This window comes from Nicotiana attenuata, chromosome 1, assembly GCF_001879085.1.
Source record: "Nicotiana attenuata strain UT chromosome 1, NIATTr2, whole genome shotgun sequence".
Taxonomy (NCBI): Eukaryota; Viridiplantae; Streptophyta; class Magnoliopsida; order Solanales; family Solanaceae; genus Nicotiana; species Nicotiana attenuata.
In genome coordinates this window covers 17601318-17618163 of record NC_031989.1, presented here as the reverse complement: position 1 = coordinate 17618163, position 16846 = coordinate 17601318, and the positions used below count along the sequence as shown (strand labels likewise).

Genomic DNA, 16846 nt, shown 5'->3' with positions numbered 1-16846 from the left:
ATTGATGACCCGTCTTGTCAGTGCTTTTAGCCACTTGTAATTATGAGCACATGCTTGTCTTAAGAACTCAATGATTTAAGTGCTGAAATTAATTTTTATCCATAGTCGCATGAAATAATCTATGCGACATGTATTTTACACTTCACATATTTACCTGAAATGATATTTACCACTTCAAAATGCCACCATGGAGCTTCTTGAATTTGAAGACAAGCATTTGCAAGTCGGCATTACTCAACAGAATGTGCATAGCTCTTCTTCGAAAAATATAGTAGCTGATAGTTTAGTTAATTCTTTGACCAGACATCCTAAAATAATATATATGGCATCATTGTCCGAGTGAGATCTGTCACCAGAGATAAAGGAATGAACTGTGTCTCCTACATATACCCAACTGCAACCAGCAGTTTTCTTGGCTTCTCTTCCTCTCATCATTTTCATTACCCTTCCCATCTCATTCCATTTCCCCTCCGAGGCATAGATCCCAGCCAACTGCGTATATCTAGAACCATTCCCTCCTTCAATTTGCAATAGCTTATCCTCTGCAGCTTTAGCAAGTTCAGCATTTCTGTTCATTTTGCAAGCATTTAGAAATGCACCCAGAATTACAGCATCTGGTTCTATAGGCAACTTTTCCATTAAGCTTACTGCCTTCTCAAGTTGATTTGCCCTTCCATACAAGTCGATCATACTTGCATAGTGATCAGTTCCAGGTGATATATTGTAATCTTTGGTCATGGAAAAGAAATACTGTTCTCCCATTTTCACTAATCCACGATGCCGGCAAACTGATAGAAGGGCAAGGAAAGTGACTGCATCAGGTTGGAAACCTCGCTCTGTCATCTGACTGAAAAGCCGAATAGCTTCATTTTCATACCCATGGAGAGCATAACCAGCTATCATACTATTGTAAAGGATAGAATCTATATCAATGGCGAAGTGGAAAATCCTCTGTGCATATGTGACATTTCCACATTTCGAGTACATATCAACCAATGAATTTGCCAACTTAGCATCCATTGCAGTGCCAGTTCTCAGTATAGAGGCATGTATTTGCTGCCCGTAATTAAAGGTCGCATGTACGGCGCATGCACCAAGCAGGTTTATAAAAATCAGTTCATCAGGAACGGTTGTTTCCTGTGTCATTAACTCTCTGAAAAGCTGAAAAGCATTTTCACATTGATGCGCTTTCACGTATCCAGATATCATAGTAGTCCGTACAACATAATTCTTATCAGGCAGTGAGTCAAAAAGCCTTCTTGCTTCTAACATATTACCCATTCCTGAATATTCTACAATTAATGGTGTGACGGCAAATGGGTTCTCTTTCTGAGTAGTTGTACAAACAGAAGATGCATAATTCAGGAGACCACACTTACAATAAAGATTAACGAAACTACAGCTAAGGAATGGATTCAAACTCATCCCTTCCTTCAAAATCCAAGCATGAATCTCCTTTCCAAGTTTCAAATTCTTCACGCCACAACAAGCACTTATAACGCTAGAAAAACTGTGTTCATTCCATACGAATCCCTCCTCCATCATGCTCCTGAACAACTGGATGGCCTCCTCTTCATACCCATTTTGGGCAAAACCCGAAATCATTGTGTTCCAAGAAACTTCATCATTCAACTGCGGCCTACTCGAAAACACATCCCGGGCCATTTCCACCTCACCCTCCCTAAAACAAGCAGCCACCATAGCGTTCTTGGAAACCGTGTCAACAGCCTTAACATCAGATCCATCAAAGACCCTCCAAGCATCTCTGAAACACCCGCATTTCGAATACATAACAATCAAAGAACTCAGTGCATACCTACTTAAACTATTCCCACTCTTCAACATATATGAATGCAATTGCCTACCATATGACAAAAGACTCAAGTTTGTTACTAAACCAAGCATGGCAGTCAAGGCATATTCAGATACTTTCTCAACGCATTGCATTTCGGCAAATAATCGAACTGCTTGATCCTGAAATCCTTCACAATTGACATAACCAGACAGCATTGTGTTGTACGTGACATAATCCTTTAGGGGAGCAGCATAAAAAAGTGTTCTCGCTTGAGCAAAGTTTCGAGCTTTAACGTAAGTGTTTATAATAGCATTCCAGGTGAAAACGTTTCTTTCAGGCATTTCATCGAACACTTTTTGGACATGTTGAATGAGAGAATGCTTAGAGTATACGTGAATAAGGTGGTTGGCGTCAATGATTCGTGGGGTTAGACCGGATTTGATGATATGGGTTTGAAACTTGGCGCAGTCTAACAGTGATTTCATTGGTGACCTTATGAGTGTTGTTAGTTTGTTATAACTGGCTGGAGCTTTGGTTTAGCGAAATAGAGCTCGCCAACCCATTTAAAAGCCACTAGGCCTAATATGATATGATATACTCCCTCTGTCTCGTATGTATTAGACGGGTGGTTACTAAAAATAATTGTCTTAAATTATTTATCATTTTACAAGTTCAAGAAAAAATTAATTTTTTTTCCTTTTTTACCTTTAATAATAATTATTCTTGAAAATGGAGATAATACATAATTAGAATAAATATTCAGATTTTATCTTAAGACATTAATAAGGGTAAAATAGTCTAATCTCTTTCCTAATTAATATTTCTTAAGGGGCGTGTAAAAGAGAAACACGACAGATAATTTGAGACAGAGGGATTATCATATATGGGCTACTCATAAGCTTTTGTTACAAATAATTGTTTTTCCCTTCACAATAATAATCTTTTCCGAATATACATATTGTAATAATGTTTGCCTATTATTACAATTTACATATCTTGCCTATATGCACATTGTATTGGTAGTGAAAAAGAGCTACACGTGGAATATTAGAATGCTGACATGGCATAACACGTAAGAGCAATAATATAGCAACACGTGGCAGTCTTATTTGATAGAATAAGAAAAGGCACGGAGGGAAACACCCACGAGATAGTACCGAGCCTAACAGCTGGCAAAGACTGAAACAAGGCAGGAAAAATGGAAGATTCAAACCTTCAATTAATGAGGAGGGGAATCAGAATTGTTGCAGAATCTCGTGGACAGTTACAATTATCAATTGTAACAGATCATTAATACCATTAAAGCTCGTAATGATTTAGCCATAAATGGAAAGAAACGTTATATGTGTAAACCTCTATATAAGAGGAGAGAATTTCACTTGTAAGGACATCGGAGACAATATTAGAATATATTCACTTTATTTTTCTGCTTTTCTCAAAATTCTCTATATTAACTTTGCAATCAATTATTTCCTTATTTATTCTTGATATTTTCCTTTGATACCATTGAGAAAGTGAGGCAAAACTTGGTTATCAGAAGCCGTTTCCTTCTAAAATTAATCTTTGATTGAAAGATATATTTTTGATTAAACACACATCAGATCGTATATATGGCAATTGAATTTTGAATAGGATGGTAAACTTTAGAAATAAAAGACTAATCACTCATTATCATTATATCATATGGAAGTTGAAATTCGTACTACCGAACGATCTTCAGCTAAAGACTTGTTAATATATTCTTGAGTTCTATATTCTTTAAATGTGAAAATATTATTAGTCCTGCTTGGCTCTAACATTGTCAAACGACCCTTCAATAAGCAAAAAGCAACACACATTAAAATGGAAGAGGCAATGGAGGATACAGTAGAAGAAAAAATGAATTTTGTACAAATATTGCTCGAAAGAATTTGGTATAAACATCTTGCTGTAATTTAAACAGAAATAAGAACATTCTGCACTAAAAATACAAAACTAAAGGAGCACAATATTCCCACCACAATAGCCATGATTCAATAACCAGGCAAACTTTCTTTACTACTCTACAAGTGCACACAGCTGATACTTTTTGATGAATATACAAACATTAACAGAGAAAAAAAGTAGTACATAGAATCTGTAAGACACATTTTTACTGAAACTCATCTAGTTCCATTTTACATGTCTCATTTACAATAACTAACATTCTCCTGCAAGGCATTAGGCACTACAGCTCCAGATTTCTGCATACTGCAAGCAACCTTATAAGGACAAACTCTTTTTTCTGATATTTATGCTGCTACTTTTGGAAGTCTCATGCCGAAGCCATGCTTTGCTTTCTCAACACTGAAAATGAAGTATTTAGTCAGTATATCGTGAAATCATATTATAATTCAAAATGTTTTATAATTATGAGAAACGGCTAACATCATAACAATATGCGTGCACTGCTCTTTGAAAATGGAAACAGCAAGAGTAGAACTGGGAATAATCAAGGGCTTAGTGACATTAGGGAAGTGGTATTAGAAAAAGAACATCCAAGCTTCATGCTAACGGTAAATACTTACCACACCGGGTGTTTACACCAAACTATATTAACTCACTATAGTTAATTAATTTAATCAGATGAGAATGCATATAATTTACCGTGGTTAAATGATTGAAGTCCATATGCAAGTCATATGTCATGTATCTATTGGTTTGGTGTAAACACCCGGTGCGGGTAAGTTTTTACCCATGCTAACTTCAAATCATTTTCTATGGCACTAGTGAAACTCCGGAATAACAGAAACCTATCCCCTTTTGTTCTTGGCAACCTACCAGCCTTGAACTCTTGACTTAGTGGCATGAAGAGAACTCTATCGACCACTATGACCATGAATGGCCGGTGAGTCAGCCTATCTTTTGAATGTCAGGAAAAGTTTAGCCATTTCATGGAGAAGTCCTAAGCATGTGCTATGATAGTGAAGGATGAACTGCTAAGCTTTGATTGCTTGCAAAAGCCTCATTCATCAAGTATGAAAGGTCGAAGCAAGAATAAGGAGCAAAGACAAAGATTACAAGTGATAATAGCTGTATTTTAAGCCAGCAGTGTATCAGGAGGTTGTTATAGGTCTAGAATAAAAGAGTGTTTCTGCTCATTTATCTTAATCATCCACCCCAACTGTAGGGTGAATGGAAGGAGGTGACTGAGCATTTTTGTGTTGCCAATGAATTCAGTGTATGATAGCTAACATAAAGTAGGGTAGGGGTCATTCAACCAACTGAAAAAGCAACATGAGCAAATTTAATTGATCAAGAGAAGAATCTATTGAAAAATTAAAGCCATCATAGAATTGATACTCACGTCGGAGCAAGTTTGCCCAGGCTCTCTAACTCTTCACCAGAGTCCTCATCAAGAACTCTGCCAGAAATTTCAATAATATAAGATCTGTCTCTCTCGGCTGGGAGACCTCTACTCGAAAGTAATTTCAGATCCTTTGGGTGGAGCTCTCTCCCATTCACAAATACTCCAGTATTTCCACCAGAACATTTCTCAGGCATGGGATAATTGAATTCTTCAATAAATGGCTGCAAGAAGAATAGTTATAGTATAGGAAAGCATAACAAAAGTAGTAGAACACAGGCTACAAGTATCTACTGGAAACAGTAAACCTTACAGGGATAATGCCCAGACAAGGACCACCAGTCACTCCCCAGAATCCAGCTCGAAAATCATACCTGGTATAGGAAATTAAGGCAAGAAAGCAATATACTTATAAATGTGATTTTAGGACAAATAAAAATGTGGTACAGGACCAGGTAAAGTGAATCTTTGCAGTTGAATAAATGTGGACCAATTGACATAACTGCACCATAAAAAATAGGAACCATCTTACAAATTTAAGTATAAAAACTACCCCTCATGTACACTTTCAAATAATCAATACTGCATTAGAGCTCTTTCTCAGATATTCAGTATCTTTTTCTCAGTATCTCAGTAAATAACAGTGCTATATGCATGTTGAAATATTGCTTCCATGAGGTTCCACGCTTGCCCATTGTAACCTTGCAACTTCTGTATGATCATACTTATTGGTGAATTTTATGTTGCAAATCCGTTAATGAAATTCTACAAAGTTAATCGATTAAGAGCCCGTTTGGATTGGCTTATTTTAAGTGCTTTTAAGTATTTGTAGTGTTTGGATAAAGTAAAAAAGTGTTTTTAAGCACTTGTTTATAAGCCAAAATGACAAAAATAAGCCAAAAGCCAAAAGCTAGAATTCCTAACTTATGGCTTTTGGCTTAAAAGTCACTTAAAACAAGCCCATCCAAACGGGCTCTAAATAGGAAAAGCATAATCTCGTTTGAATTTTCACCTAGCAAACAAGAATTATATAGAGCTTTAATTAACACCTGCACCCAAAATATAAAACAAATAAACAAACCGAGATATACAAAATAGTCACTTATGTTATTTTTGGCCTCCTACGATACACATCAGCAACAAGATAAACGCCAGAGTAAAAGATATCAGGTTTAAACTCAAAGAATGAACAGGTTGAAATGATTGAATGTCCCAATACTTACCAGTAATGTCCAGGTTGTATTCGTCCAGCACGCTTTTCTGCCTTTTTAATCAGCCGATCTGGTATAAGATGCCCGTTAACTGTAGTATTGGCTTTTTCCTCCTCTGCAGAATGATCAGATCGGCTGAATTCTTTAAAGCTCTTCTTTATGATGCCAGAGAAAAATGATTCTTTAGTGGCTTTCAGTTGGCCTCCTTCTTTACTAGATCCACCAGACTCTAAAGACGAGCCAGTGTTACCATACTCATTGGATGGTATGTCCATCTCAGTTGCTACAGCTGTATCTCTCATGGAGTTTTGCTCTGAAGTAGTCTTTTCCTGCATCAGCTTCTCTGCATCAGAGCGCACACTTCTGTTTCCATGATCCAGGCGGTTGGCAACATGAAATTTGTTAGAATAGTCAAAGTATTCTTGCAGTGGTGAACCAGCTGGTGGTGGAGATTCTTTACCCTTCATTGGCAGCACAAAGTCAGACTTTTCCATTGTTGCCGCAGAGTTAATGAGGTTGTCCTCTTCTCTTGAACTGCGGGAAGATGTAGAACCAAGGCTTCTCATCTCGGCAGATTTAATGGAACTTCCACGGCCTGTTGACAGTGACCTGAGTTCTTGATCCATTGCATGGAAATCATATCTAGAAGTATCGTAATCTTCAGAAGAGAAGGTCATGCTAGGACGGTTTGTATGTGCATTGGAGTATGGATTCCCTTCATTCAACATGACTCTATGCTGATGATCCATCTTGTCAGTGCTTTTATCCACTCGTTCTTCAATAGAAATAGCAAGTCTATTGTCTAAAACTGCAATAACCATAACTGTAGAACATGCCCCACATTTCATTTTTCGCCTTTTACCTCCACGAAAAACTTCCTTAGGCAATTGCAGCAACTCAAAACAATTGTAGCACGTCAAAAATGGGGCTCCGCCAGCCACAGGGCGGCATTTTTGTCCACTAGGCTGCACCCTGGGAGGATGTTGACGAGCATAACCACCCGCTGCAGAGTTCATATCACCAGAATGAGTCATTTGTGATAGAGGATTTTGCGGCTTTGATGGAAGATTATTGGCATGTCGAGAATTATAATCTTGATTACCAAATGCACCACTATTTTGATGACGGTAGAACATTGGTTTCTGGGGAATGTCAGAGAACCTTTTATCACCAAAACCAGTGGGTGGACCTCGACTACGGATTTGATTTACATTGCAGCAATGAAAACAACTGCAAGATGGATGATGAGGAATAGTCTGAGGCTGGTAAGGTCGAAAAGGATCCGTAGGTGGGATTTCATTGTCCATTGACCGCCCAGGAAAATGGCCATGAGATGGCTGCAATTGAAATGGATCCGGAGCTTGGTATGGATCTCCACTAAACAACTGGGACCTGGGAGGACCTCCATATCCCTGGATATGGTCTCTAGGAGGATAAAATCCACCACCGGCTCTATTCATAAAAGGCGAGGGTGCATTGTAGTGGTTCAGATAGGGAAGTCTTTCACCAGATACAGGATTTTGTGCCGAAGCTCTATTCATGATCCTTGTAGAGCTTTGAGGAAACAGATCATAGGGATTTCCATGACGAGCCATCCTACTTTCAAGTGGGACTCTTTCGTTAGGCTTCTCAGGCACACCACCAAACCGATTGAGCTGTTCTTTTAGCTCATCAAACTTTCTCAAAAGCTCTGCGCACTCATCAACGGGAAGATCAACCTGATTGAACCCATCCACATCCTTCCTATACAACCTCTTATCATTATCATAATTTGAACCTGACCAGTAGCCAGAAGGACCCTCTTCTGAGTTAAAGGAGGACGCATACTTCATACCTTCAAGATCAACTCTTCTAGCCCTGGGCAACACCTCTGCCTCAGAATTCTCCTTACTTCTCCAATCTGGAACTCGGCCTGCTCTTCGTGTTTCAATTTCTTTTCCATGCTGGGAGTCAAAATGTTCAAATTCTTTACCTATATTTTCTTGAATTTGTTCATCCTGATCGATCCCATCCACATCGTTCCTGTACAACTCTTCTGAGTTAATGGAGGATGAATTCCTCACACCTTGAAGATTAACTCTTCTAACCCTGGGCAAAACCTCAGCCGCACTTCTCTCCCTACTTCTCCAATATGGAACTCGGCCTGGTCTTTGAGTTTCAATGTTTTTTCCATTCCGAGAGTCAAAAGCAAACTCATTGGCCATATTTTCTTGACCTTGTTCATCAATGTTAGTCTTATACATCACCCTCTCATCCTCATTAGGCCACTTATCAGCAACATTCCTCAAACTAGTCCCGTAAGTTTCAGGTGCATCGCGCAAAAGCCTCCTCCTCTCCCTTGTGCTGGAAGAACCAGCAATTGACTTGACATCGTACCCCGAACCATCACCTATATTCATAAGTTTCTTCTCTGAAAGATCAAAATTCTCCACAATTCCTCCCACAGTTTCTTCTTCAGACTTCTCAGCAAATTCCTCTAACTCCCCATTTTTATTTTTGGCTGTAACTTTAATAGGGAAGGAAAAGAAAAAAGACAATCTTAGAAGACTTCTACAATAGCAAGACCCAGAAAAACCCACAAGTTCAAACAAATCAATCTGACCATATACAAAAGGGGGGACCAGTCAAAGATAATGCAAAGCACAGAACTTGAAGAACAAGTCCAAATTCAAGAATCGTTTTTTTAACCCTTTATTCTAGGAAATTACCTAAAGCAGAAAACAACAAAGAATGCAAAGAAAGGAAGAGTAAAGCGTACCTCGTAAAACAGCACCACAACCACCACACTGGTAAACAGAATAATCAGTGAGCTCGGGAAGTAAATTTTCACACTTTGGGCAACGAACCAAACGAACCTTTGCTGGTTCAGACATTTTAGGATGTTTTTCAAACAATATTGATAAACCCAACAAGGAAAATCATACCAAGCAAACACCTTTGGCCTATTTCAAAAAAGTATATATGCTCTTTAGCTCTCACCAAGGTTCAGACATTTCATGAGGTCCTTCTTAAACAATCTTGAAAACCCCAACAAGTAAAATAATTACTACCAAACTTTTCAATGTTAGTTAGCTGTCATCAATGCCTTTGTACAAGAATGCATCTGAAGAAAAGAATGATAAAGGGGGTTATTTTTGCATAAAATTGAACCAGAGAATCTATAGTAGAAAAAATGTAAATTGATAGAAGCTGAAAAGAAAGTAAAAATCTAGTAGGTATGTCGCAGACTGCTTTCTCAGTTCTTTGTTTCACATTTGGGAGAGGGCCGAGTGTACGGACTCTGAGGACTAGAAAATGCTTCTTATTTTCAATTTTATTTTTGTGATTCATAAGAAGAAATGGTGTTCTTTGGAAATTAACTAAAAGCAGAATTAAAGTCAATATAGAACTTCTGAATAAAAATTGGAACGGTGACTTTGCAAAATTTCACCAAGTCAATAATACTTGCATTATTAGTTTTCTTTTATGAATGGACCAAAAGTTTTGTTTACTGTCAAGTGGATTTTCTTTTTAAAAAAAATAATATAGGTGGATAGTAATATACTGCAATATATATCTAGAATCTTGTTCATTTTTAAGTTTCTTCCCAGGAATAAGAGGGTGTTTGGCTAAGTTTATAAGCTAGTCAAACTAGCTTATAAGCATTTTTCAGCTTATTTACGCGTTTGGTAAAGTTAAAATTGCTTATAAGTCAAAAATAAGCCACAGGTTATGAATTTTTAGCTTATAAGCACTTTAAATTTGATCAAGATTTTTACTATTTTATCTTTAAAACATTCCTTTTTAGAATAAAACTCCTACATCGATACTCACAGTCCTAACAATTTTTTTCAGCCTAAACGCCCCCTCACCCCCCCCCCCCTCTTTCAAGACTGCAATTCTCATTGACTATTTAAGATAAGCAAATTCTCTATTTCTTTGCATATTTATATCTATGTGATTGCGTATTAATCATTATACTGTATGTAATAAATGAGGACATATCAAATTTTTGGTGTATTATTTTCTTAGTGTTGTGGTGATGAAGACAGTGTTTGTTTCTCTTCAAATATTTTGTCCTATTTATATTTTTTCTGAGAAACTTTTGTCAATTTATTAATTATCATAACTTATGATTATATGCGTATCATAAAATAAATTATATTTATCATAAAAGTTATCTTATGTAAGCACACTTGTATTTAAAATAAAATGACAAATAGAATATTTTGTATTTGAGTCGATCTGGAATCTAAAATTTCAAAGAAATTACGCCCTTATAAGTGTAAATAGTTCTAAGGTTATTTAAGTCATTTTAACATAAAAAGAGCTTATCAACACTTTTTAATCAAATTCTGCAGCAATTTATCATCAATTTCAGCACTTGTACCCAAACATGTAACTGCTTATTTATTAAATCAGTTTCAGCACTTAAAAGTGCTTTTCAGCACTTAATGGTTATCAGCTACTTCAAATCAGCTAATCCAAACGGGCTCTAAGTCTAGTATTGAAAATGTTTTTGCTGTTATATAATTAAGGGATAATGTTTCTTCCAGCTATGAAATTTGTGCCGACGTGCACACCCTAACACGGGCAGCAATCTTCTCCAAGTTTATAATAATCGTGAGTGATAATACATTTATTCATCTCCATTTACAATCACTCAAGCAGATTTTTCATATAGAATATAATTTTAAAACATAAAATTGGAGAAAAACATGCATTAATTTCAAAAGATTTTAAATTTTATTCACACCAAAATGATTAAAATATACCATTCGGAACGGGTTATCTACTTTTCTTCATGTATGAATCTGTAATTAACATTTAGTGGATCTAACTAAGTAAATAGTTTTTGTGTTGTTAGAAAAATAACTTATATTCTTTCAAAAAAAATCAAGTATAAAGGTGAAAAAATACGTCCCTGTCCTAACATGGCTGTCTTTGTATGACTTGGTAACGTACTTTCACGTGTAGTGGGGTACGAGTTAAAGAAGTAAAGTCAGAAAAACAAATAAATAAATAAATAAATACAAAGGAAAGGAAAACAAAGTTTTGGCCTTTGTAAAAAGAAAGTGAACAAGACCCTCTTTGGAACTGTTGTTAATTGTGTTGTTTTGTGCACTTCATATGACTTTGTTTGGAAATTGGGAAGAAATGAAAGCTACTGACACTTGTCAGCTTTCCTCCTTTGGAGTATTAAATTCCTCAAGTTCTATTGGCTCATCATTATGTAGTTAGACCTACCTCCCTTGTCCCTACCACACTTTCTCTAATATATCAATACGTATGTATTTTCCTTGCTACCAACTAGGGTGTATTAATTTGGACACTATCGACTAATTAATAAGGTATTAATTACATAATTACTCTCTCCCAAGGCCGACTAGACAAGCACTTGCTTTAGACCCCAAGAATTTAAGGGTCCCAAAATTACTATTTCTCTATATAATTATCACTTATTATTGATTAATTTATTTCTTTGTTTTCATATTAATGTTGATTTCTTCCGATGATTAGTATAACCAAATTAGTTTTCTGCCAATTTTATTTTACGTTTTTACTTAATTATTTTACTCTATTGTCATGTAACTATATCTAATAATCTAACTTTTCAGTTATTTTCCTCACATAAATTATACTCCCGCCGTCCAATTTATATGAAGGTGTTTGATTGGGAATAAAGTTTAAAAAAAAAATTTGAAACTTGTGATCTGAAACAAATCATAGAAACTTGTGTAGCTAGAAATCATCTCATTAAGGGTAAAGAGAAAAATTTACAGTTGAATTATTACCAAATATAGAAAGGTATTCTTTTTAGGGCAGACTAAAAAAGAGAGTGTCACACAAATTAGAACGGAGGAAGTATGTTTTCTAGGTTCTCTCGTTTTAGTTGTGATACAATCAACATTAAATTCATTCAATATTTTGCACTTTATAAAACCAAGTTCGTTTTCATTCCACGCTTGTCTAATGTTTTAAACAACGATGCTCCTTAAATATATATGTATTTATCTAAGACCTCTTATTAAGGCTTTGCTTTAGGCCTCGGATGCTATTGAGCCGCCCCTGCTCTCTCCGTTCACTTTTACTTGTCACGATCTGACTTTTCACGCCCCTTAAGAAATAATAAATTAAGTGTATATTTTACCATGATACTCATATTAATTGATGCATATTTTATTGGATTTGAGAAAATAATTTGAAATGAGAAATAAATACTGTGGGTATAACAGACTTTTTTTTTTCTCTTCTCTTGATATGCGTAAAGTTTCAAGTAAAAATGAAAATCTATTTTTAGTATACACCCAAGTAAAAGTGAATGGAGGGAGTGTATATTAAGAATCTATCTTTAAGCATTAATTAACAAAAAAGTTGACTATATTAACCTTAATTGTTCATTGGAAATACAACAAATACTCCTAGACTCTTTACTCCAAGGACAACTTTGGAAAAAAGAAGTTAACATTTTTTTTATATCTAAAAAAATCAAATATTATGGACCACAAAAAAGGGCCAAAATATCAATTAAAGTGGACAGGAGGGAGTAATAAGTTTAAATACATGTTTGATTATCATAACATAGTTATGGTATAGTTCTTATGGTTATCTTGTTAATTGATAAAAGTGATATATTTTTAAATTTATAGAATATTGGTTATCAAAAGAATTAAATAAGGGTTGTTCGAACAGTATTATTGTGACTATGCACATTAAAACTTTTTTCAGTCCATTTTTGCAGAAGAAAACATGAAAATAAACACAATAATTGCACCAGAAGTTTCCATAAAAGTGTAGAAAATGTCGGTAAACTAAATTTGACCTTCTATCCTTCACTGGACTTCATCATGTTGTTGAAAAATGTAAATCTCACTTTGAATTTTAAGCAAAGATGGATTCATCATTTCCAGTATATATGAATAGCTTTTTATCATCACCCATATTTCTTGCTTTAAATATATGTATATTTATTTTATTTTTGAAGAATATAATTATGCCTCCAAAATGTCGTCTACCCTTTAAGCAAAAACAAAAGAAAATGGATTAAGCGCATGCAGTTTCTCGTTTACTTTATAAAAGTTTGACTTGTTCATCGTAGACGTGTCAAGTTAGCAAATCTTCATTCTTTATACCATTATTATACCTGCAAATCACTTTCTTTTTATATTTGAACTGTTGAAGAAAATGTAGTATCATTTTATTTACAACAAAATAAGCCGTTTCGTCCGAAAGAACTAGTACTATATTTTTGTAATCCATTGTAATTTCACTTTTACTATAGGATTTTAAAAAATTGGCCAGTTGGCAAAGTAGTATTAGATCTGAAGCGTAGGTAGGATTTAGGAGTTGTGATTTGGAAGGTTGTCTTACGGAAAAGCATAGGCTTTGGCAGCTGTCCGAGCCTTCCCTTGATTGTGCCTTTAGGCTTTTCTTCTTGCTGCTTTGTTTGCGCTTTCGAATCCGCTTCTGTAAAGAAAGGAGAAGAGAGAGGCGTCGGCTAACTAAGGATTGGGAATCATGAATTATCACGGCTTGACGGTCAGTACAGAATCTTGCTCTATATCTCCCGAAAAACCATTGTAGCTAAAAATTCATGTTGGGTCGGATTCGAACGAATCTTTCGATAATCTGTAAGAAACTCTTTATCTATTTTTAAAAAATTAGAAGACAAGAACAAAAGACAAAGAAATGAAGAAAAATAGGCCTAATATAAGGGTAAGCCAATAGCGAATAACCTTTTCTTCCCTGCCTCCTCGACCTTCATTCCCATCCTGCAGCCAAAGTGATAGCGGCTGTAGCATCTCGTTTGTGTGTTTGCAACATCCGAAAGGAAAGTCGTCTCTCTTCCATTCGGAGCAAGCATCGTAATCGTACCGCTATAAGACCTTTGTATTCGTTCGCCAAATCTTGTTCAGTTCCATTCAAGCTCGGTTTTGTCTGAATCTTCGTGGAAGAAGAAAAAGCGGTTCACCAGCCACTACATCTGTAGATCCCACCAAATCATTAAACCTGGCGGCTGCTTGTCTCGCTTGAAAGCTATAACCAGCCCCCGAACTCGATATCCATTCTGCTTGATGTTTTACTCCTCCGAAAGGGCTACTTTGGTTGCGCGGCTTTCTCTTATAGGGTGACTTGACGAAAACAGGGTTAAGAAGCACAATAATTGGCTCTGGCCTTGGGATTTGCTTTGGCTGTCATTCTCAGAGTTTGGTGGATAATTTCTTAATTATAGAATGAGCATAAGTTGACTTTGACTTAAATATTATACTAATTGCCGAAAGTTTTAGGTTAAAATAGTATGGGCTAGCTAGTTTTCGGACTGGTCATTTAGAAATAGTCAGCGTTTGCAAAGTCATTAAAAATAGCCACTATTTTGCTACAACAGGGAGCGGTCCAGCATAATATACCGGAGATCGCTGTGCCTATTTTTGAGTGACCACTTGTAAATCTGGTTATTTTTGAATTACTCCCAAGTTTTAGGTGGTTGGCCAAAACTTTGGTGCATCTATCATCGTATTATGGTAAAAACTTTATTTGAGGCTAATAATTTGTTTTATAGAATTACACTGTGCTCTTTTAAACTTGGGAGGCAGAAAAAAAAAAATAGAAAACAACACAAAACAACAGTATGATCTCTTGATAAATTGGCTGCGAAACCATCTTGGCAAGACGATATTTAGGATTCCAAAATCTTATTCCTGTTTTTCTTTTACAAAGTTAACAAAGAAGCTGATCCAATTTGGTCAACAGTGATAAAGAAACAGTGATTTAAACCTTTTCATACTGTAGTTTGAAGGTTCCTTAACCATTAAATTCTTTGTGAAAACTCCAAATCTTGATTAACAAAGTCTAATTTCACAGTTTGTCCTTTAGTTGGTAAGGAAATCTGAACGGCTCTTATGGGCCGGGCCTCACACGTGCTACAATGGGGGTTTGGGTGCAGACGAGTCTTTGTTATTTTATTTGGGCTGCTTCTCTTATTCGGAAATAGGAATGGTTAAATCGGGCTTTATTTACTAGTTGCCCAAATATGGGCCGGTTTACAACCCATGCGACATCAAACGATGTCCAATGAGCTACTTTAGCCCAGTAAGCCGTTGTTACAGGGCAGTTTACACAAATAGTCAAGTTTAAAGTTGCTCGATAAAGTATGTTCACAAATAAAAAATTAGCAACTTTAGTCATTTATGAGTTATGACAAAAAACAAATGGAAATAACGCTTAGAATCATAGGCAGATGCTGGAAAAATGTTAGAGCCTTCGCCAGGTGCTGCCTTTACAGGCCATAAATTTTGTCGCATAAGTTGCGGGAAATTACCAGCTATGTCCATTTATAAGTAGTTCATTACAAAAATTGGCCAATTGATAAAATATTACTAATATTAGCCAAATTAGCCAATTAGTTATTTGTAGTAAAAAAATATCAAATTTTTGCTTTGTTTTGAGTGGGTGTTATTAGAATAGATTGAGCACAACTTAAAGAGCTTGAATCTCAGTTTTGGGATGATTCGGTGAAGTTTTGAGGTGGTTTTAATTGAAAATTCGAAATAAAAGCTGAACATGAAAAAAATGATATGTGTATCACACTATGTATCATTTGTGTATCACATGTGTATCATATTTGTATCAATTGTGTATCACATGTGTATCATATTTGTATCAATTGTGTATCACATGTATATCCATGTATACATGTGTGTGAGATACATGCGTGATACATGTTTGATACATGTGTCGCAGAAGATTTTTTTGAACTCGATTTAATTACGAATTTCGATGCAAAACCAGTCCAAATCACCTCCAATCTTCCTCAAATTTTGTATATTGACTTATCTATATATTTTCAATGAATTTCAACTATACCCATTGAAAAAGTTTCTTTTTTGTTTAGATTTTTGGAATATTGTATAGATTTTTGTATTTCATCACCTTATTTGCTACCCCGTCCATGAAATCTCCTTTCCGTCTTGTATCTAATGTTTCTAATCACGCTTAAAAATATGGAAGGTGATTTTTGCATGTGATTCTTTGAGAGAAAGAATCCTATTATTTGGTTTTTCAATTTTCGTTGGCTAGTTTTGGTAAGTCTATGACTAATGGCTAGAGGTTGGTAAGTTGAGATTTATTTGGGACATTTGTGTAAGTTTCCCTAAGTTGCTTCCATAAATACCTAAGTAAACATATCGTTTTCAGATATATCCCATAGATTGTGTACACTTCTCTAATTTTATTTATACTTCTTCTTTTTTTACCTGTTTCTTAAATGGATACAGTAAATATTAGTCCGGAACCAAAATGTTGTTATTTTGGACTCAAAAGACACAAATAAGTGTAAAAAAAAAGGTAACCATAATATATATAACGCCAGAAAACCTGGCGCGCCAGGTTTTCTGGCGTTATACACTGACACAGTGATATAGCGCCAGAAAACCTGGCGTTATATCCTTTCTTTCCTGACCCAAGTATTATTTAGAGTACAATAATTCTAAAGCGTATAGTGCCAACTTATTTGGCGCTATATATGTAAAAAAAAAA

General features: G+C 35.7%; 2 protein-coding genes across 3 annotated transcripts; both read right to left on the bottom strand.

The window, feature by feature from the left end:
- Positions 235–2136, bottom strand: LOC109233516 (putative pentatricopeptide repeat-containing protein At3g18840). Its single transcript, XM_019399409.1, has one exon. It carries the CDS (start codon positions 2134–2136, stop codon positions 235–237), a length of 1902 nt encoding a protein of 633 aa, XP_019254954.1.
- LOC109209876 lies at positions 3705–9747 on the bottom strand. 2 transcript variants are annotated; one of them, XM_019373255.1, is made up of 5 exons: positions 9090–9747; positions 6344–8837; positions 5434–5494; positions 5121–5344; positions 3705–4120 (listed from the first exon to the last, which is right to left on the bottom strand). In XM_019373255.1, exons 1-5 carry the CDS (start codon positions 9202–9204, stop codon positions 4066–4068), a joined length of 2949 nt encoding a protein of 982 aa, XP_019228800.1. In that variant the 5' UTR covers positions 9205–9747; the 3' UTR covers positions 3705–4065. The 2 variants fall into 2 exon arrangements, with proteins under 2 accessions (XP_019228800.1, XP_019228861.1); XM_019373316.1 differs by having other exon boundaries at positions 6344–8831.